The following is a 19,476-nucleotide window of genomic DNA, read 5'->3' as shown; positions in this document are numbered from 1 at the left end:
ATTTAAATTTCTTTAAGATTTGAGTTGTATAACTTCTGCCTTTAAATATGCTATTCTTACTGAGAGCAACACAGGCAGAAGCTCAGAAGCTTCCTTCTTGTCCCCTCCAACACCTATTTATTTTGTTCTCAAGACCTGGTGCAAAAGTCCAGGGATTGTTCCGGGATTGCCTCTTCCAAGGCTATTGGTAAAACATTTTACTCCATTGCTATCTTCACTGGTAAGAATATTCAGGTTCTACACGACTTTTCTCCCATGACATGAGTGCGGCTCTCAAGTGTTTTTCCTACTTCAAAACAGAAGCATTGAGTTGTCAGACTTTTGGTCCTTAAAAGGAGACTCTTTATTTTACACACCAATGAGTCTCAGGTTCCCTGAGATCTTTCCAGTGCAGACTGATAAGAGTCAATTCCTCTTTGGGAGTCTTTCCCTTTTTCTTATGAATTTAAAGGTTCTGTTGGTACCTGGTATAATGCTGGAACAGGTTAATATGCTTGTGTGTTGATTGGATAATGTTAACTTGAAAGTACTTGTTACTAGGTATGCTATTTTAAATGTAAAATAATTTTTAGACGTGTATCATAGATAACAACAAGTGCTTTCAAATACATACTCATTTATGAGGTCTCTCAAAGCCATATAAAGCTGTGCAAATGGGAGAAAATCTTTGCCAACTATACATATGACCAGGCATTAATATATAAAGTGTTATGCAAATTAAAAACACATAAATATGCCATTTTTACCCTGGGTGAGAATTCATATCATCAAGAAAAGAAACGACAGCAAACTCTAAGGAAGTTGTCTGGAAAAAAGACACTTATACTTTGCTGGTAGGAGAGTAAACAGTGCAGCCACTAGGAAAAAAAAGTTCCTCAGCAAATCTCACTCAGAACTCGCCTATGATCTAGCTATCCCATGCTGGTTATGAATGCAGGTCAGTATGCCACAGTGACTGATATGTGTGCAGCCACGTTTGTTATAGTACTCTTTACAATAGCTAAGCTATGAAATCAGCCACAATTGTCCGTCAACAGATGGTTAGATAAAATCTAGTACATATTCCAATGGAGTCATTGCTTCATTTTAAGGAATGAAAAAATTGAGTCAGTTGTAGGAAAATGGATAAAACTAGAAATCATGCCAAGTTAAAGAAAAGCAGATTCAGAGAAAACAAATATTTTTTTCTCATATGATAATCTAGAACTAATATGTATATTTAAATATATCAGATGTTCTGTCCTGTCAATACTTTTGGAAGTTGCTTGCCTGCACTTGCTTCATATTAGATAGTTTTTCCTTCTGGGGTCTCTGATGGGGTTGAAGACTAGATAGCCACAGTATTAAAATAAGTTTAGTTAAAAAGTAATAAAACTTTAGACATTAGGATAAGAATCAGCAGCATAGGATAGTGGAATAATTTCTTAAAAATAGTTAACTACAAATGGACTGGTCCTTGCAAATGTTGACTTAATGGATAATTCTTATTTTGTTGTATATAGCTTATTTTATTAAATAGAAAGGGGGAGATGAAGGAGAGATAAACCTGTTTTTTAGGATCCCAAGTGCGGGATTGGAACAGTTTTGTGAGAGAACAGGTGAGGTTAATCCACTAGAAGACCAACCACCCCATGCGGGAGCTTGATTGTTGTCAGCTGAAAAGATCTCATGAGCAGACTCTGGGAGGAGATATATAAATGAGCCGAAAACTGGAGGCAGGGCCTTCGGAGACTTCCAGTAGTTTTGTCTGTTCATGGCTCCACTTCCAGACGCTCCTAGAGAGAATTGCTCAAGGGAAGGCTTCGGGGCTCCAGCTCCTGCTGAGGTTCTGGGTTCTGGTTACTCCAGGTTCCAGCAGAAGAAATCCTGCTGATTACGCCAGGAGAATCACTCATCGAAACTGATATCCTTAAGGTTTTGTTGTGTTCCTTAATCCCCATTTCCTATGGTTTTGGTTAGTCGGGTTATAAGTGATGTATGCTCGGCTACTAAGTTGTTAATAAAATATATTGGTTAAGAAAACTGAGCCGACAAGATGTAAATATTATTATACATAGATATTGTCATATATGTATGTAGGAGATGAAAGGAGAAGAGGGACAATATTAGGAAAGAAGGGAACTAAAGAGAGGCAACTAGGAAAAATAAGAGGATGTGCTGAGGGTAGAAAGACAAATGCAGCCTCTCTTTTCTGATATGCAGAATCTATCATTTGTCTGTCTGTCTGTCTGTCTGACTATCTGTGAAGCCATCCATTCATTTATGCTTTCACCCACGTATATATCATCTGTCTCTATCTGTGAATGACATAAAAGCAGAAGATGCACGTTTGAATGATTGAAGGAAAGGGCAACGGTGAGAGGCACATAAACAAAGTTCAACGATGTACATGTATGAAAGTGTCATGGTGAAACCCGTTATATTCACACTAACTGAAAAAAAGTAAATAAATATATAAATAAATAAAAACTAGGCATGGTGGTGCACACCTGTAATTCCAGTACCTGAGAAATAAAGGCAAGAGGGTTGTAAGTTTGAGGTAAGACCCAGATATATATTTAAAAACCTGTTTCAAAAAACCAAGGTATAAAGATGTGCCTTGATGACAGAGCATTTGATAATCAAAACACACACACACACACACACACACACACACACACACACACACAATTATAAGTACTATCAAGAATCCTTCTCTTAAATTCTGCACTGGTTTGTGTGTGCAGGAAAAAAAAATAGAAGTGGAGATGAAAGAGATGCAGTAGAAACAGGTATGATGCAATAATAATGAGTTGTTGAAACTGGGTATCAGAAGCTATTCTAAGCGTTTTACCTGCATCAGTGCCTTTAGCATCGCAAAGCCTTGTAAGGTTGGCATCATCACTATATTTGTTTACCTAGTGTGAAAACTGAGACACAGAAATGATAATTTGCCCAAGGTCACAAGGGCACTAGGTTATGAGCCTAACTATCTAGTTACATACAGCTTGTACTGCCCACAGCCATGCCAAATGGACACACACCTTACATCACATGTTTTCAGGACAGGTACATGCCACTTAGTCACCGGGTGTGCCTGTGCAGACCCCGATCACAATAGGCAGGAATAAACAGACAAGGAATCTAACGATTTTAACTCTGTTCAGAATGATTTAAGCCTGAGCTAGACTTAACACAGAACACTTGAGAACACACAACAGACACACTTAGGATGGGATTAGCACAGCTGTGGAAAAGAAAAGCTGTCAGAAGGAAGCTTACATCCAAATGTGGACCAGCAATCAGAGCAACAGTGGAGGCAGGAGCTCCCCTGATGAGCAATAGTGTTCAAAAGCCTGATATAGAATAGAACACGGCGCATTCATTAACCTGCATGTTATCCAGATGATTGAACTCACGGAATCACTTCCGTTCTTGGCCCTTAAGTGATGAAAAAGCGGACATAGATGCAGGTCCTTTAAAGTGAAGCTTTCTCCCTCTCCTCTCTCTCCTCTGCCTTAGCTGATGAGTCATTGATTTGTGATTTGATACCATTATTTTGATCTTATATTTTTCTCCTATTTCTATGCTTCCATCTGTTTCACACTGCTTGGCCTGTAAACTGTACTCCTGAGCTGCATCACTGACAACTCTGGATGTGAGACGTTACTCTTGAGCAACTGTGTAAAGTCGTTCAGACTCACTCTGGAAATAAAAGCACTTTAACATGCCATAGAATGAAGGACTTAAGCATTTCCGCCTTGCGAGAATTTGGGCCCATTGGTATTAGGAAGTCATGGCTGCTGCTCACCTTGCACATCTAAACACACCAGAAACAAAAGACACAGTAGGACGAGAATCAGAGGGTGATTCTTGAATTCTTTGAGACAAATGCAGGATGCTCAAAGAAAAAGTGACATTCAGCAAGAAGAACCGTGAAACAATCAGGAATTTTATAAATGTTGCATTCATAATGTTTTAGATATTTGAATTTGGCAACCTTGAGAAAAATATCTTTCCTGTTTTGGTGAGTGTAAAATTGTGAATGTAAATCAATACCTGATTGTTTCGTGGTTCTTTTTGCTGTATATAGTTTATTGTATTTACGTGGAATAATATAAACATATAGATTAAAGAATAAAAAAATGATAAATTAAAAATATATTCAAAAATGAAAAAGTGACATTCAACTTTTTTCTTTCATTTTAATTGTTAATTTATTTTTTATTTCCTACAACTTAGTTTATTTTTACTATTTATAATTTGATACATGCACATAATGGGTTTTGAACAAATCCATCACAATTCTTGGTCCTCCAGTTCCTTCTCTATCTTCCCACTACTTTTCCCTCCCAACTTCATAAAATACTGTTGTCATTTTCTTTAAAACCAGTAAGTTCATTTAGTGCTGCATGCACAAGCACAGACGTAGGGCCATGTACTGGACCATGGGTAGCCTTAACTTTATTTTACTCCATTCCAAAGTAGATAAATTTTACAGTCATAAAATATATTTTATGATCCAGGAAGCATAATATAGATAAATGCACACAAATTAAAGAAAGATATAAGGTAAGAGAAAAAATAATTATATCAAATTACAAGTAAATTAATTACTTGTCACTTTTGAGGCAGTCAAGGCAAGAGACAAAGATTCACTTTGAAAGACTGACATTTATTTAATTGTTTATGGACCAACAAGTGAACTGATTCCTTGAGTCCAATAATCTGGATAATATGTAAGCTAATGAATGCATTGTGCTCTAGCAAGTATAAGGTTCACCTTTTTGTGCCACTAAGTACAGCAAACAACCAATTCAATGCAAAATGGTTTTGATGAGAAAAAAATAATGAAACTATAGATGAACTCAAATGTTAAAACGAAACTGAAGATAATAGCTCTTAAAGCACTTAAATGGTTTGTCTAGTAATAAAATGTTCTAGTCCTTGCAGAGTTGGTGACACACATAAAAATTAAAGTGGGACTGTGATTGAAAACCTACTCCATTCTAGAAGCACCAATTGAGAGCATCACAACAGGGGTGCTGCTTCTGAGAGTGACCAGAGCTGCTGCAGCCACTTGGCATCAAGTGCAGAGCTATAGCACACTCAGCTTCAAGTGCAGAGCTCCACCGTCATCTCAGTGCAGATGCCACAGAAGTTTTTATTTAACTGCTGGGAACACTGGCGCTCGCAAATGGTAGTTTGCTGAAATCTAGCGGATGTTACATACCATCAACGTCAGCATTTATGTGACCCCAAAGTCTTTCCAAACAGTCAACTAGTTTAGAGAGAAAATCCTTAAGAGTAATGGTAGAAAACATTTACAGAAAATAAAAAAAAATAAATAAATAAATTTTAAAAAGCAACCAAAACCAAACATAAAATGACCAAACAAGCAAACATAAAATCATTAGATAACAACTATGCTCTAAGAATTAAAATTGATCTCAGCACAAGAGTGGGCCAGATGACAAAGAATGGTACGTACTTCCTTCAAATTAGCTCCCTCCAAAATACAGGCTAAGATACTGACACAGCAGAGAACATAAAAGAAAACAGATCATTGGTGTGTGTGTGTGTGTGTGTGTGTGTGTGTGTGTGTGTGTGTGTGTGTGTGTGTGAATTCTTGCTCATGTGAAAGTGGCCTTTCTGATGGGGATGCTGTTGGGAGAAACTGGCCACAGCAGCGAGACCTAATGTTTGAGACTTGATTTTCTCAGCTAAGTCATTTATTCTGGTTGCATCTAAGCAGCATAGCCTGTTTCCCTGCTTCCACCACTCTGCATTGGTTTTGCTGGCTGATTTCACAGCTATTTCTGCTGTCATGCCGTGTACACACTGTGAGCAAAAGCCTCTGTCTTGTTCTCTATTCTGTTCCTGGCACGCTGATGATGCAAAGCCTCACACGATTGGTTAATAAATTGGTTTTAATACATAAATATATTTTCTTAATCACTATAATACTACCAGTTCCTACAGTGGGTATGGAGCTTTAGAAGAGAGAGCAGTTTTGCCACCTAAGGACCTCCAAGTCTGCTGGGGAAAAGAAGGTAATAAACATGACACGGTACAGGAAATGCAATAAAATATATCCATGCACGCTGTAGCACAAGTAAAAGGGAGAAGAAGAAAGCAAAGGATTATAGGTAGGGGAGCTATCAAGACAGAACGCATAATTAGTTATTTGCTTTTCTGATTCCATACGGTCTTAGAAGAAAATCATCATCAAAGCCGAAATGGTAGAGCAGACCTGCCAGGAAGGACTCAAACACGAGGCGAGGAAAGGCACTCACTGCTTCCTCGGAGACTCCGCAGTCCCAGACAATTCATGCTTCACAGCAATGAAATCGCTTAAGTCACGATTGTTCACTCTAACATCTGTGAGGAGTCTTGGGGGAAAGAAGTTAAATGGTGATCAAAAATGGGAATGAATTGTTTTTTTTTAATGCTAATTCTGGAAAACAATATTCTAAAAAGAATGATTTAAACAGATGGTCTCAGTACAGGGGATAAATGAGAGCACTGAATACTAAACTACTGGCAGGGTTCGTGAGAGAGAAAACTAACCATCTTTCAAATGAACTGTATGCAGAACCTCAATATAAAAAAAGCTAAAAGCAAGGTACACAGAGGCCTGGGTCTTGGGCTCTGCTGGCGCCTGTTCCCACAACACGCACCTCACAGCTGGAAAGCCTGATGCTGTTCTCCTGAGACTTTGTTATAATCCTAAGAACTCAGTTTGAGGCTCTGAGAAGGTCTTATCCATAAACGCTCTTCACATGAAGCAGTAGTATCTACTTAATGAGTGCGGTTGGATAGGGAAAACAGTCCTAAAAACTCGACTTCTGTCCAGGAACAAGACTTGCATCATTTATATCCATGAGTGACAGTGGCTCTTACTGGCAAGAATTCCTGATGGAGGTGACGGTGGGACAATGCAGGGGCTACTGTCCCATTCCTCCTAAGGATCACTGCTTTGACAGATTTCCCCAAACTTAGCTCTGCCATGTAAAATATGGCTTTAAAATCAAAACCCAGAGAAGGACAGCAAGACCGCCTGTTAAAAAATCCAACCAAATTTTCCTAATCACTCTACATTTAGGATTAAAGAGAGCTCTACACCCGGAGATACTAAAGCTTTTATTTCTGTCATGATATATGTTTGGCTTAGAAGGATTGAGGTTTGCCTGCTTGCTTAGCGTTTCTTTTGCGTTCGTCTTTGTTTTACATACTTCATATGAACAAATTGATCAAGATCCCCGAAGCTATTGTAATCATCATGTGCACCTACCAAAAGAACATACGTGAGTTGAAAGTGGACAATTTAATACGTTCCTGTACACTTGGCCCATCTGTTGGACTAGGTCAAGTATCATGAGGTAGGTACTAATACACAGGAGTGTATGGGGCTGGGTAATCCAGGGCAACAAAATCCCTGCACTGGTAGACTCAGAACTGGGGATCTTTGACGCTACAGAACAGAAACACATAGAAACCATAAACTACGTTCAGATAGGTGCATGTCTTCAAGCACTGCTTTTAAACATTTGGACTTCAGAAAAATCAACACATTTTGAGTTTCACTGTACAGATTTGGCGTGAAAGGTATGGAATATGGTAGCAGGTTTCTCTGTGAAAGAAGGAACTCTCTGTTAAACGCTGTATAAATACAACGTACCATTTTCACAAAGTAATGTGCTCTGGGTAACCACAGATGGGTAATTCTGGCTGGTGTGTACAAGACGCATATTGAGTAAAAGAATTCCTAGGATGATCCAGTTTATAAGATCTTTGGCCAGCGGAAGGAAAACATTCATAACACTTTGATACTTAGTCAATTTTATATTATTATATTTCTTCAGTTTATTAGCTATGACCTTCTGGTGGCAAATTAAAACCAATTTAATCACTTTAGCCAGAGCTTACGCAACATAAAGAGGCCTCCTAGGTCAATAAATAAGTCATCTGAAATCATAAAAAGTCTTTGGAATCCATATCACCGCAGAAGTCACCAGAAAGGATAATATTAACACATAAAATTTATCTTTTCTAAAAATTCATCCTTCCTTCTGGCTTAGATGAATATTGCCTCCTTCTGTGGGAAATAATAAGCCAGGATGCATCCAGCAGCACGCCTGTAAATGCTTAAGCTATTGACACTGTGAAAACACACTTATCATTGCTTGTGTTTAACAAGTTCTGGGGCTTAAATACTCCCTTCCTAGTTAATTTTGAGATACCATGGGGAAGAATGAAAACACAATTCATTCTAGTAAGCAACATCACTGGGTAAACTCCACATCAAATTAGGAGAATTTATGCAGTATGTTTCCTGAATTAAAAAAGTAATATTTCTTGTACAGGAAGGATATAAAGATTTGATTACACGTGCTTAATTGTTCTCTGTCAACTAAAATACTGCAATATTTTGAAACAATACATTCTTAAGTATATTATACAGACAAATGGGGTAGGAACACACCCTGTCAGTCTCCATCACTTTGGTTAGGTATATTTTCTTTGTGCTTGTCAAAATAGGTTGTGTATATGTGCATAAGGCAGAGCAGGTACTTGGCACAACAAAATTTTCCATTTGGTGCTGAATCTTGCCTCTCTAAGATGCATTTTAGAAGCTTTGCTACTTATTATGTCCCGAAGCAATTTCTACAGAGTCTAACACAGACGTTCTGAACAGTAATTAGCTCTCAGTGATACCATGACCAACAAGATGAGACAGACCTAAAAACGAACTGCAACCTAAGGAATAAAATTGAAAGCACATCTATAAATGTTGAAACTATGGATTTGAAAGATAATTCATCCATCTCTCTGGAGTGCCTAATCCCATGCATGTCCAAGGAGATCTAAGTACTGAGGCTGCATAATTAATCTCAAGAATTCTGAACAGATGCAGTGAGCTGGGCTCAAGGTGAAGTGGAGAATTAGAAACTGTGTGGGTAAGTCACTAAATGGTTAGAGTACTCACTAGTCTGAGATTTTGAGTGGAAAATGTTTAGATAGATTTTTTTCTAGTATTCATCATTAAAAGTTGGCTACCCTCTTTGCTTTAAACTTGGAACGAAGAGCCAATAACCAAGTGCAGCTCATGAACACCCAATGAAGAAGCTGAGACAAGTGGACCGTCTTGGAGAGCAGCTAGGGATGGTAACCAAAAGTGAAGAACAGACAGAGCTTTGACGCCAGAAAGAGAGGAAGGATGATTTGGATGGTAGAGACACTGGCAAGGAGAGGTGAGTCGCATCTGCGGAAGTGACATTCAATTCCTCAGAGTAATGCAATAGAGTCAGCCCTCTAGAATCATAGAAACCAGAGGCAACTAGGACACTGAACCTCTGTGAGACCTCCAAACAGCTGCTGGATGCATTCCCCAGAAACAAGAGAGAGGGAGAGAGGGGGGAGGAGAGAGAGGGGGGAAGAGAGAGAGAGAGAGAGAGAGAGAGAGAGAGAGAGAGAGAGAGAGAGAGAGAGAGAGGAGAGAGCGCAATGTAATTGTTTCAGAGTGTGGTACAGATGATTAAATCCAAGCATTTAATTTGCAAAGCAGTATAGTATTACGATGACTACATTGATTACCATGAAGTGTATGACATCTGAATGGGCTTGACAGGAAGAAGAAAACTGTACTCTGTAATTTAGCAACCTAAAGCTACTTATTTCTTCTAGGAACACACATTTTATTCAATTAGTTTTCTCCGTTACTTATTTATAGTCAATGTGTGAAGCATCCGTGGTGCCAACAAAAATGATACACTTGAAAGCTTCCAATAAAATTGGGTTTCTTCTACAAATCTAAATGTCTGTATCTATATACTTTCTTGATATCTGTATAACTCATAACCCAGGAGGTGAATTACCAAAGTAGAGGCAATTTTATAGTGAAAACCTAAACTTCTATTCTTGATTTATTGCCAAGATGTTTATTATAAGGAAACTTCAAGAAGCATGTATAAATAGCTCCTCTGTTTGAAACTCAGTGGATTTTCCAGGACATTCAGAAGCACTGTGTGTGAGGGCTTTATCATTGCTGTGAAAGACCATTGTCTTTCCAAATAAGTAAAGTGAAAGTCCTGGGGTTACTGTGCCTCCTATATGAGGCCTGGAGGGAAGATTCAATGTGTCACACAGACTATTTCTGTATTACTCCACAGAGAGTTTACTGACACTCCCAGAACACCATCTCAGGAAAAATCCATTTGCAGTAAGTTTCTCTCTCTTTCTCTTTCTCCCGGATCCCTGTCTCAGTAAGGTTTTGCTAATGTCCCTACTCTATTTGGAGTGCTGGGAGTACAGGTGTGTACCACCATAGCCAGCAGCAAAGCACATCCTTAGCAATCCTTCCTCTCCTCTTTGGACCGCCATCTGTACCAAGGTTTTTCTGTTCTTCCCACCCAAAGCCATGGAATCAACGTTGCCACATTGCCTTCATAGAGCAATTTGTACTTCAAAACAAAAGTGTTATAGGGCAGAAGAGGGAGAGAGGGTGGGAACGGGAAGATACAAGTGAGGGGATAACAATCTGATTAAAGGGGGGTGAAAACTGCATAAATTATAATAAAAAAAAAGAAGAAAAAGAAAAGCAAAATTCCTAGTATTGGTGAAATTTTTTGGCACAACTGTCATTTTGTGCTAGTTAATTTGGGACTTGAGATAATTAAACCTTAGACAAGTATAATTCATGACACTTTTTTCAAGCATAAAAATTAGTGCTAGAAGAACTGCAGTGAAAGCACACAGGCTTTTCATCCCATATTTTGGAGTACTGGTCTACCCTGCGGTGAGGTTCTAGCTTCTGAGTACATGTGTACTAAATTCAGAGAGGCTAAGCTCAGATCACTGCAGAATCCCCTGACTGTTAGCTTCCTGGTCATTTGGACAAAGGGACAATAACCAACTGTCTTACATCCACAACCTCACCAAAGGGAAGGCTGCATGTTTTCCCATGAGAATGAAAGCCTAAGGAGTAACACCTGCCTGGATGACCCCCACTGGGATGACTGCGTGTCCTTAGCTATCCCTAAGCATGACTTTATAAATGACTAATAGCAGTGCTCCTTTCATTCTTCTTTTCTTGTTCTGCTTCTTAGAAAAGAGCACGGAAAGAGGAGGAAGAATTACAGCATAAGAGTAGCTCAGTGCTTCCTGTGGGAAGGCTGCTGTGGCTTGCAGTTCCTTCAAAGAATCACACAAAAGATCACCATTGTTAGGCCTTTTGGTTCTCAGAAGGCTTTAGAGTCTCTCAGCTGATAGAATCTATTGCACACAGCACCAAGCCCTGGAAAAAGGACAGAGTGTCCTTTCTAGTTTCTAAGTGGGATGATCAATTAACTTAATAATAAGAAAGGCCAAAATAATAACAATTGGCTTCCTACTTGACGAAGTGGTTCTTGCCTATGTGATTGTTTTTTTAAATCTCAGTTACGTTCTGATGATTTTATTCCATTAGGCTTTAAATCTAATCATATGTAGAGAATGCATAGCAAATAATACAGTCACCTAGTGATTGGCAGCATTGGTTTAGTAATATTTGAACTTGGAGAATTATGTCATCTTTAGTTTGCAAAGAAAGGCTAGAGTTCTGAAGCCAAGTTAATAATCATTGCTAAATTAAGGACATGGCAATCAGGGAGAAAACCAAAACCAACCATGATAAGGAACTTTCAGTGAGACTTGTCAAACATACTGGCAAAGGAAATGTGAGACAGCCTCAGAGCTGAGTTGTGTCCAACTGAATTGAATCTGTTTTTTTTTTTCACATAGGTGAGAACAGGCATATAAACCAACAGTAAAATATCGAAAAAAGAAGGTATCATGAAGCACATGCCACACCTCTGCTTTCATTTATTAAAGGTTAGGGTAACGAAGGTTCTTATGGTGCTTCAGGAACTTAATGAATGAGTTTATGGGGACTACTCCCCAAATGTTTTCTTGGTCACTAGATATCAATGTGAGAGTGTTTTTAAACATCAATAGGTGATAAGTCAATGCTTCTAGTCAGCAAAAGGCATTTTCTGCATTTTGTTTTCTCCACCGAAGATACTGTCCTCACACTTCTTTGTTCAAATTTATTATTATTATTATTATTATTATTATTATTATTATTATTATTATTATTATTAATTTATTTACATCGCAATTGTAATCCCCTTGCTCCTATCTTCCTGTTCCCGCCCTCCCTCCCTTTCCCATTCTATTCCCCTCCCGATGACCTCTAACAGGTGGGGTCCTCCTCCCCCACTGACAACATAAACACCTTTCAACTCATGTTTGAGCAAGACCTCATTGTACATCCTCACCCTTTCCCTGTGTGTCTTCTATATCATAGCAAGCAAGCAATAGTGTGCTACCTCCAGCCAGCCATCTGTAAGCCAGATCCCTGTTTCCAGCTATCCCTCTGTCCTTGCCAGCTCACCACCCAGGACTACCTATCTTAGCTCCTAAGCCCCTGTTTTGAACATCTCTTTTACTCTCTGTTGTGTTCACCCCAATCTACCCTACACTCACCTGTCTCTGGCCAACTCTAACAGCCCCTTCCCTGGCCTGACTCTACACCCCTCCTCTCTTAACACGGCCTCTTCACCCTCAGATTATTATCACACACTTACATGGCTGTCAGCTCTTCCTCTCCCTTCTCCCAGGAAGATGTCTTGACTTCCTGACCACATGTGTTTCCTGTCAAAGACTTTTATAACATCTTACAAATGTCCTTCAAAACCCTGAATGAAATTTTGATTCAGTTTCCTTTGACCACTTGGTTGATATTTTCCTTTCCTACTAAAATGTAAGTTCCCACAGACACAGAACCACATGTATTTTTAGCTTCCTGCTAGGCCCAGTCCAAGCAACTCAGAAAGGTGTGCATGATGTAGCAACGGCTAATAGTAAATATTTGTGGAATTGATGAGTAAATAACATCAGATAAGCATCCTGTGATGAGAGTAATACTTTACAAAAAGAAGAATGGAAACAGAAGAAAAGGACTCTGGGCAGCTTGTCTGTCATGGAAAATAGAGCCTGGCCCATGAATACAAATGGTTAGCTCAGAGGCTGTAATATGAGATGTTGAAAATAACACATTTATGTTTCACCTTTAGTTTTAGAGAGTTGAGCTTTTCTTCCCTGAGGTGCTCTCTCAGCATCTCCCGGTGCAGCCGCTCTTGCTCTCTTGCAAACTCGCCCAGGGTGTACTGGCGCACGCTGTTATGACGGCTGGACATCCCCAGAGTGCTGCCCCCCTGGCTGGGCACACTGGTGAAGCCCTGCCTCCTGGTGAAGTAGTACACGGTGACACAGCTGAAATGCACATTCTTCGTTCTCAGCCGTTTTTCCCTTTTGAGGATGGAGGAAGCTGGAAGAGAAAGAAGCTGGTCAGTAAAGCACAGGGCAGGAGCTCCCAGATGATGCCAAGAACACCCTGGATCCTGAAAGTATGGAGGATCAGGATGTTTGGAGCCTTGCAGGCTTAAAAAATACTGAATTCCAGAGCTGGTAAAAAAAAAAAGACTTTTAATTTCCTTTCTTACATTTTTTTTCTAGGCATGATAGAGTATATATTTAATTTTTTTCTGTAATGGCTGTCCAAGGAAAGCTTCTGGAGAGTTGACAATTATTTTTTGGAATTAGCAGCAGAATTTTATTCCTCATTTCCTTGAATCTCTTGATGTTTGGATTTCTGGATTTCATACAGGAAAGTCACAACATGTAACCCTACATACCTTGGGTATCGTTTTTAAGAGTATGTGTGGCATTAAAAATCATAAAAATAAATGAAGCAATAAGTTCTAATATTCTATAGCAAAGAAAGGTGGTTATACATAAAACTTTATTTAATATTTTATAAAGAATAAGATGAAAAGCACTGAAGGGTTCCAAGGCAAAGAAATTGCAAATATTTCTGGAAATGCTAAATATAGCCTATCGATTATTGCACACGACATAGATATAGATATTGAAAAAAAACTGGCTGTGCACTATGGGCCTATTCAATTGTCACATGACAATAGAAATGTATTGCCCTTAATACTGGAAAGTTAAAAATAACACAAAGTAATAAAAATCCATAAAAAGAATAGTTTATTGACACTGCTTGAATATTTTAACAACTTCAATCTAAACAAATTTCATTAGGTAAAATAATACCCCTTCTGCCTTAAGTAGCATTTTATAGACAATGCTATTATAACACAAGTAACTGAGGAAACTAAAAATGCCATAGGACATTTCAGGACTGCTTTCTCTTCATGTTATTTTTTTTAATTAACAAATTTGTATGTTTTTGTATACATCAGTGATGTTACACCACGGAATTGCCAAGCCAAGTTAGTTAATGTTTCATGTGGTGATGACTGTAACCTTTATTATTAGTTGTGGGAACAGAAGAATGGACTGAGTGTGAGGAGAGTTTGGGTACACACTAAGACCGAGCAAAAGAAAGTTATGTGTTATCACCAAGACCTCTGGAAGCTGCATAACAGGACGGGCTATCTTTATTCTATGGTGGAACAGGCCAGACTTAGGGACTCCAAGTGACTATGGCTAATACAATTAGAGTCCAATGTAACCTCAAGCCTAAAAGTCCCAATGTTATATCACATGGTAAGTTGATTTCTTTTTTTTTTAAAGATTTATTTATTTATTATTTATGTATACAGTGTTCTGCCTGCATGCACACTCACAGGCCAGAAGAGAGCATCACATCATGTTACGTTACAGATGGTTGTGAACCACCATGTGGTTGCTGGGAATTGAACACAGGACCTTTGGAAGAACAAGCGGCGCTCTTAACCACTGAGCTATCTCTCCAGCCCCAGTAAGTTGATTTCTTAATGAGAGAAGGGTGTCACTCAAGAGAATAAAAAGCATTCACACTCGTAGACATGTTGAAGTCCTTTTGAGCAGACTTCATTTGGAAATAGGATCCTTATAGATACAGTCAGATTAAAGTGAAATCATTAGTGACCCTAATCCAACGAGACATGCGGCCTTATTAAAAAAAAATGAAATCTGGACACAGACTTAGAAAGAAGGAAGATAATGGGAAGAGACACAGAAAGGAACACCATAGGAAGGTGGACACAGATACTGAGTTCAGACAGCCATGGATGCCACCAAAGTAGGAGGATGCAAGGAGGAATACTTCCCGGTGACTTGCAGAAGGCCCGTGACCCAGACAACATCATGGCCTACAGAATTATAACGAAGATTTGTGTGGATCTCAGCCACTCTCTTCATGGAGCAGCTTTATGGAAGCTGTGCGAAAGCACGCACACACATGAGGAATAAGAGATGATGAATGTGAAGGCCACAGACAGCAAGACACCATCATCACACACTTAAGGTTGGTAGGACATATCTCATTTTGTAGACTTATTTACATAATGAACACTAATAGGGGCACTATGTGCCAGATAGGATGCACCTGTGGAAAAACCTTGGACCATGATGCTTCCCTGGCTGGAACTCAGAATGAGGAGCCTCAAAGATTAGGTAGCAAGAAAAGGACATTGTTGTGAAAATTCAACTTTCTTTTAAAAAAGAAATGCCTGTCATTGACTTTGGTGTCACGTAGTTAGGAAACCTTTTGCCAGGCCTGGTGGCAAGCTCCCTTACATTGCTAGGTCCTTTCCATCTTTTCTATTATTTTTACCTCCTCCGAAGAGATTTCCAGAAAGCAAATGCTTTCACATGTGCATATCATTTAAATACTTATTTGCATAGCCATGCAAATTACTTATTGCAACATCCTTGTGTTCCTGGCAGCAGAGACAGTTTTTAACTTTGATTTAAAGATGCTGGTCTGCTTCATAACTGTAAGCTTAAATCATCCCAAAACAGAGAAGACTGTGAAGATGTAAGGCGTCCCCATAAAAAGCAAAATTCTGTCAACAGATCTGAAGCTTTGCTCTGTCCCTGACTGACTGGCAGGTGAAGCAGAACTCTCTAGGCTTTAGGGGGAAATCCCTCCATTTGTTTTCTCTGGTTACCATTAAAGCAATAATCTTAAGACATTACCCTTCAGAGCCATAACTGTACAGACCAGTGGGAAATATTTAATGTACTCATTTAGGGTTGTTATCATAAATACCTCTGACAAGTTGTGGCTTAATTTTTAGAAAATCAGTGGCTCTCTAGACAAATTATTTTTAAAAATGTATTTAATTTTAAGAAGTTTTCATCCATTTGAATGTACCTATTATGTTACCTCTTTCCCAAAGCTAATTTAACCACCCTGTTTTGAGATAGATGTTTTGAGGTAGACAATGTGGGAGAGGGCAAACACTCATCAGTTGTGTCCTGGGTAGGGGCTAACACTATAAACATGCATTAGAGATATTGCCTCCTCCTGTGTGCTAGGGGTTACAATGCACACACGTGGCTTTAATATTATAAACAGCCCTGTAAAGACAATGATCTGAAAGATGATGAAATGAGAGACACTGAAATACTCTAAATTCAATCTAATAGATCTTTCTGTGGGTTTCTAGAACTTTAGGAGACATCAAGGACCCTCTTTTGGCAGTTAAAGCAGGGCTCTACCATGGGCCGTTAGGAGGTGTCACTTGCCTCCAGGCTTTACTATAACTAACTGCACAACATGGAATCATTTTTTTTAAAAAATCTGTATTATTCATGCCTCAGAAAAAGGCTTGGTTCACTTAGCACATCTGCCTCAGGGAATCTAAGCATCCGTGAGGCACCTGTATATCACACACACACACACACACACACACACACACACACACACACACACACACACACACACATTATATATGTCTATAAACCTAGTACTTGCCTAGCACTTAAAAAGCGAAGGCAGGATGATCAGAAGTGCAAGGCTAGCCTGGTTTACATAGTGAGTTTCAGGTCATACTGAGATACTGACTTAAAGAAAAAAAGAAAGAAGGAAGGAAGGAAGGAAAGGAAAGGATCATGGTCTACAACAATACTACCTGAAACACAGGCATTGTCAGAAGTTGAGCAAGTCAACGAATGAAAGTTAATCAATCTAGTTGAATCCTATTAGGCTCCAAGAAATTTCAGCTGACTTTGTCTTACTTCATGAGTATTGTGAGGGGAAGAACACAAAACTGTGTGGGCAGGGAGCTGGTGGAGGATCTGCGAGGAGTTAGGGAACCTAATGAATATGATCATTGTATGAAATTCACAAAAAATCAAAACATTACTTAAAAAAAATCAAAACCACCTGTTCTTAGAGGCTATAAATACATCCTCAAGACTACAAGTGTTTCTGCCTGATTTGTCAGTTTTATTTTTTCCTGACTATTTTTTTTAATCTATAATCAAGCCATTTGTAAACACTACGACTGTGTGTATTTTCCACTGTTGATCTCCACACACACAACCAACACAGTGGCCCAGATGGGGATGTGAACCATAGATTCCACTATAGAGAGAGCTACGCAGAACAAATGCAAGGTGGCCACTATCATCAGACTTTCTTGTTCCTTCTGGTAGCAACAGCCATCAAAAAGTCCTGGTGGTGGCAGAAATAGGAAGTGGAGTTGTGCATTTTTTACATTAAATTTGACACGTGGGAGTTGAAATCTCGCTGTTCAGTCTTACGTTAAACAAAGGGAAAATTTAATTTTACCTTTTAAGTACAGAGTCAACAATACATTTATATCTCCAATGCTTGATACTCAAAAGGAAAATGCCAATGAACTGTTAAGTCCACACAGAGTTTATTTTTAGATTTTGAGGAAAGTCTGGTAGAAGCAAAATGAAACTGCTATAATTGTACATTTTGTTGTTAGAAAAACCCAGGCAATAAGAAAATGTACGTGTTTTTGAAATCACGCAGATAAAATTAATGTGGGATTCTAAAATGTGAAAATTGGTTCTTACCTTTTGAAGGTAAGATTCAACTGTCAATCTGGGAAACTTAGCTTAAAGAGGACCCAGTTTTACCAGTAACCATCTTAGGTAGAGATTAATAGATTAGATAATGGAGAGACGGCCCCAGTAAAGATCAACTTAGTCTTTTTAAACATCTTCTACAGACTTCCTGTGATCAGATTGTCAGGCCTGGGCTGCTCCTCGTAGGATGTCATATGTGACATGTATGCACGGCGTGGTCTTAACTGCACGTGAGAAATGGAAATGGGCCCTAGTGACCAAGATAACCCTGGAGAGTGAGGTCCAACTGGTATCCAAAGCAGTGCTGCCTCGTTCTAGCTGACCCCTTTATTCATCTGAGTCACATTTGAAGTTTTTCTAATATACAGACCCCAGTCATATTTTCAAATGTATTTAGCTCAAGTATTTAGGGCAGTTCCTTTACATGAGGGAAACTTCAAAGGGCTGATACTACTGAGAAAAAGTATGTTGAAGCTTGGCTGCATGAAAAGCAAGGTGAAAGCAAAGACTAATTGAAAATATTCTCTTTAGAACCATCAACGAATTTCAAATTACTTTAAGTACATGATGTAACTTGACTATTTACCTACCTATAGCCAAATCAGTGAAAAGTGCCAGACTCAATGAAACAAGTTATGATGTGGTTTCTTCCTTCTTTTCTTTCTTTTTTTTTTAAGTTTGATTTTTATTATTTTTTATTAATTTATTCAGATTACAACTCAGTTGTTGTTATCCCATTACTTGTATCCTCCCGTTCCTCCCTCCCTCCCACCTCCACCCTACTCCCCTCCCCTAGGTCCATGACTGAGGGGGACCTCTTCCCCCACTTTATGGTCACCGGCTATCAAGTCTCATCTTGGTAGCCTGCCTATTCTTTCTTTGAGTGCCACCAGGGCTCCCCACCAAGGGGAGATGGTCAAATATGGGGCACCAGAGTTCATGTCAGAGTTAGTCCCTGCTCTCCACATAACTGTGGAGAATGTCCTGTCCATTGGATAGATCAGAGTAGGGGTTCGATGTTTACTACTTGTATTATCCTTGGTTAGTGCAATAGTTTGAGCAGACACCCCTGGGCCCTGATCCTCCCATTACGATGTTCTTCTTATAGGTTTCTAAGATCCTCTGGGTTCTTCTATTTCCCCATCTCCTATATTTTTCTTACATAGAGTCCCAGTAGGATATTCTCACATCTATCCCAATCTCCTGGTAAGTGAAGACTTTCATGGGACATGCCTCTTGGGCTAGTGCCCAATTATAAGTGAGTATATATACCATATGAGTCTTTCTGCTTCCTTTCTTTCTTTTTTTAAAAAAAATTAATTTATTCACTTTCCATCCTATTGTAGCTCCCTCCCTCATCTCCTCTTGGCCCCACCCTCCCTCCCATTTACCCCCATCCCTGGTCCCTAGTCTTCAGAAAGGGGGAGCCCCCATCCCTTACCAACTGATCTCAGACTCTGTGGTACATCTATCTTCACAATGTAATACTATTCAGCTATATTAAAAACAAGGACATCATAAAATTTGTAGGAAAATGGATCTGGAAAAAACCATCCAGAGTAAAGTAACCCAGACTCAGGAAGACATGCACAGTATATA

General features: G+C 39.1%; 1 protein-coding gene across 4 annotated transcripts in view; it reads right to left on the bottom strand.

Moving 5' to 3' along the window:
• Positions 1 to 19,476, bottom strand: part of CSRNP3 (cysteine and serine rich nuclear protein 3) — a 198,815-nt gene that overhangs the window by 15,946 nt on the left and 163,393 nt on the right. For all 4 annotated transcript variants that reach the window (XM_084797671.1, XM_084797670.1, XM_084797673.1 and 1 more), the window contains one exon: positions 13,089 to 13,348. In XM_084797671.1, coding sequence (XP_084653797.1) covers positions 13,089 to 13,348 — 260 coding nt within the window. The remainder of the gene's footprint in view (positions 1 to 13,088; positions 13,349 to 19,476) is intronic.

This window comes from Acomys minous, assembly GCF_964271855.1.
Source record: "Acomys minous genome assembly, chromosome: 10".
Classification (NCBI taxonomy): Eukaryota; Metazoa; Chordata; class Mammalia; order Rodentia; family Muridae; genus Acomys; species Acomys minous.
Note: the sequence above shows the minus strand (reverse complement) of the source record. Positions and strands in the feature narration are given on the sequence as shown.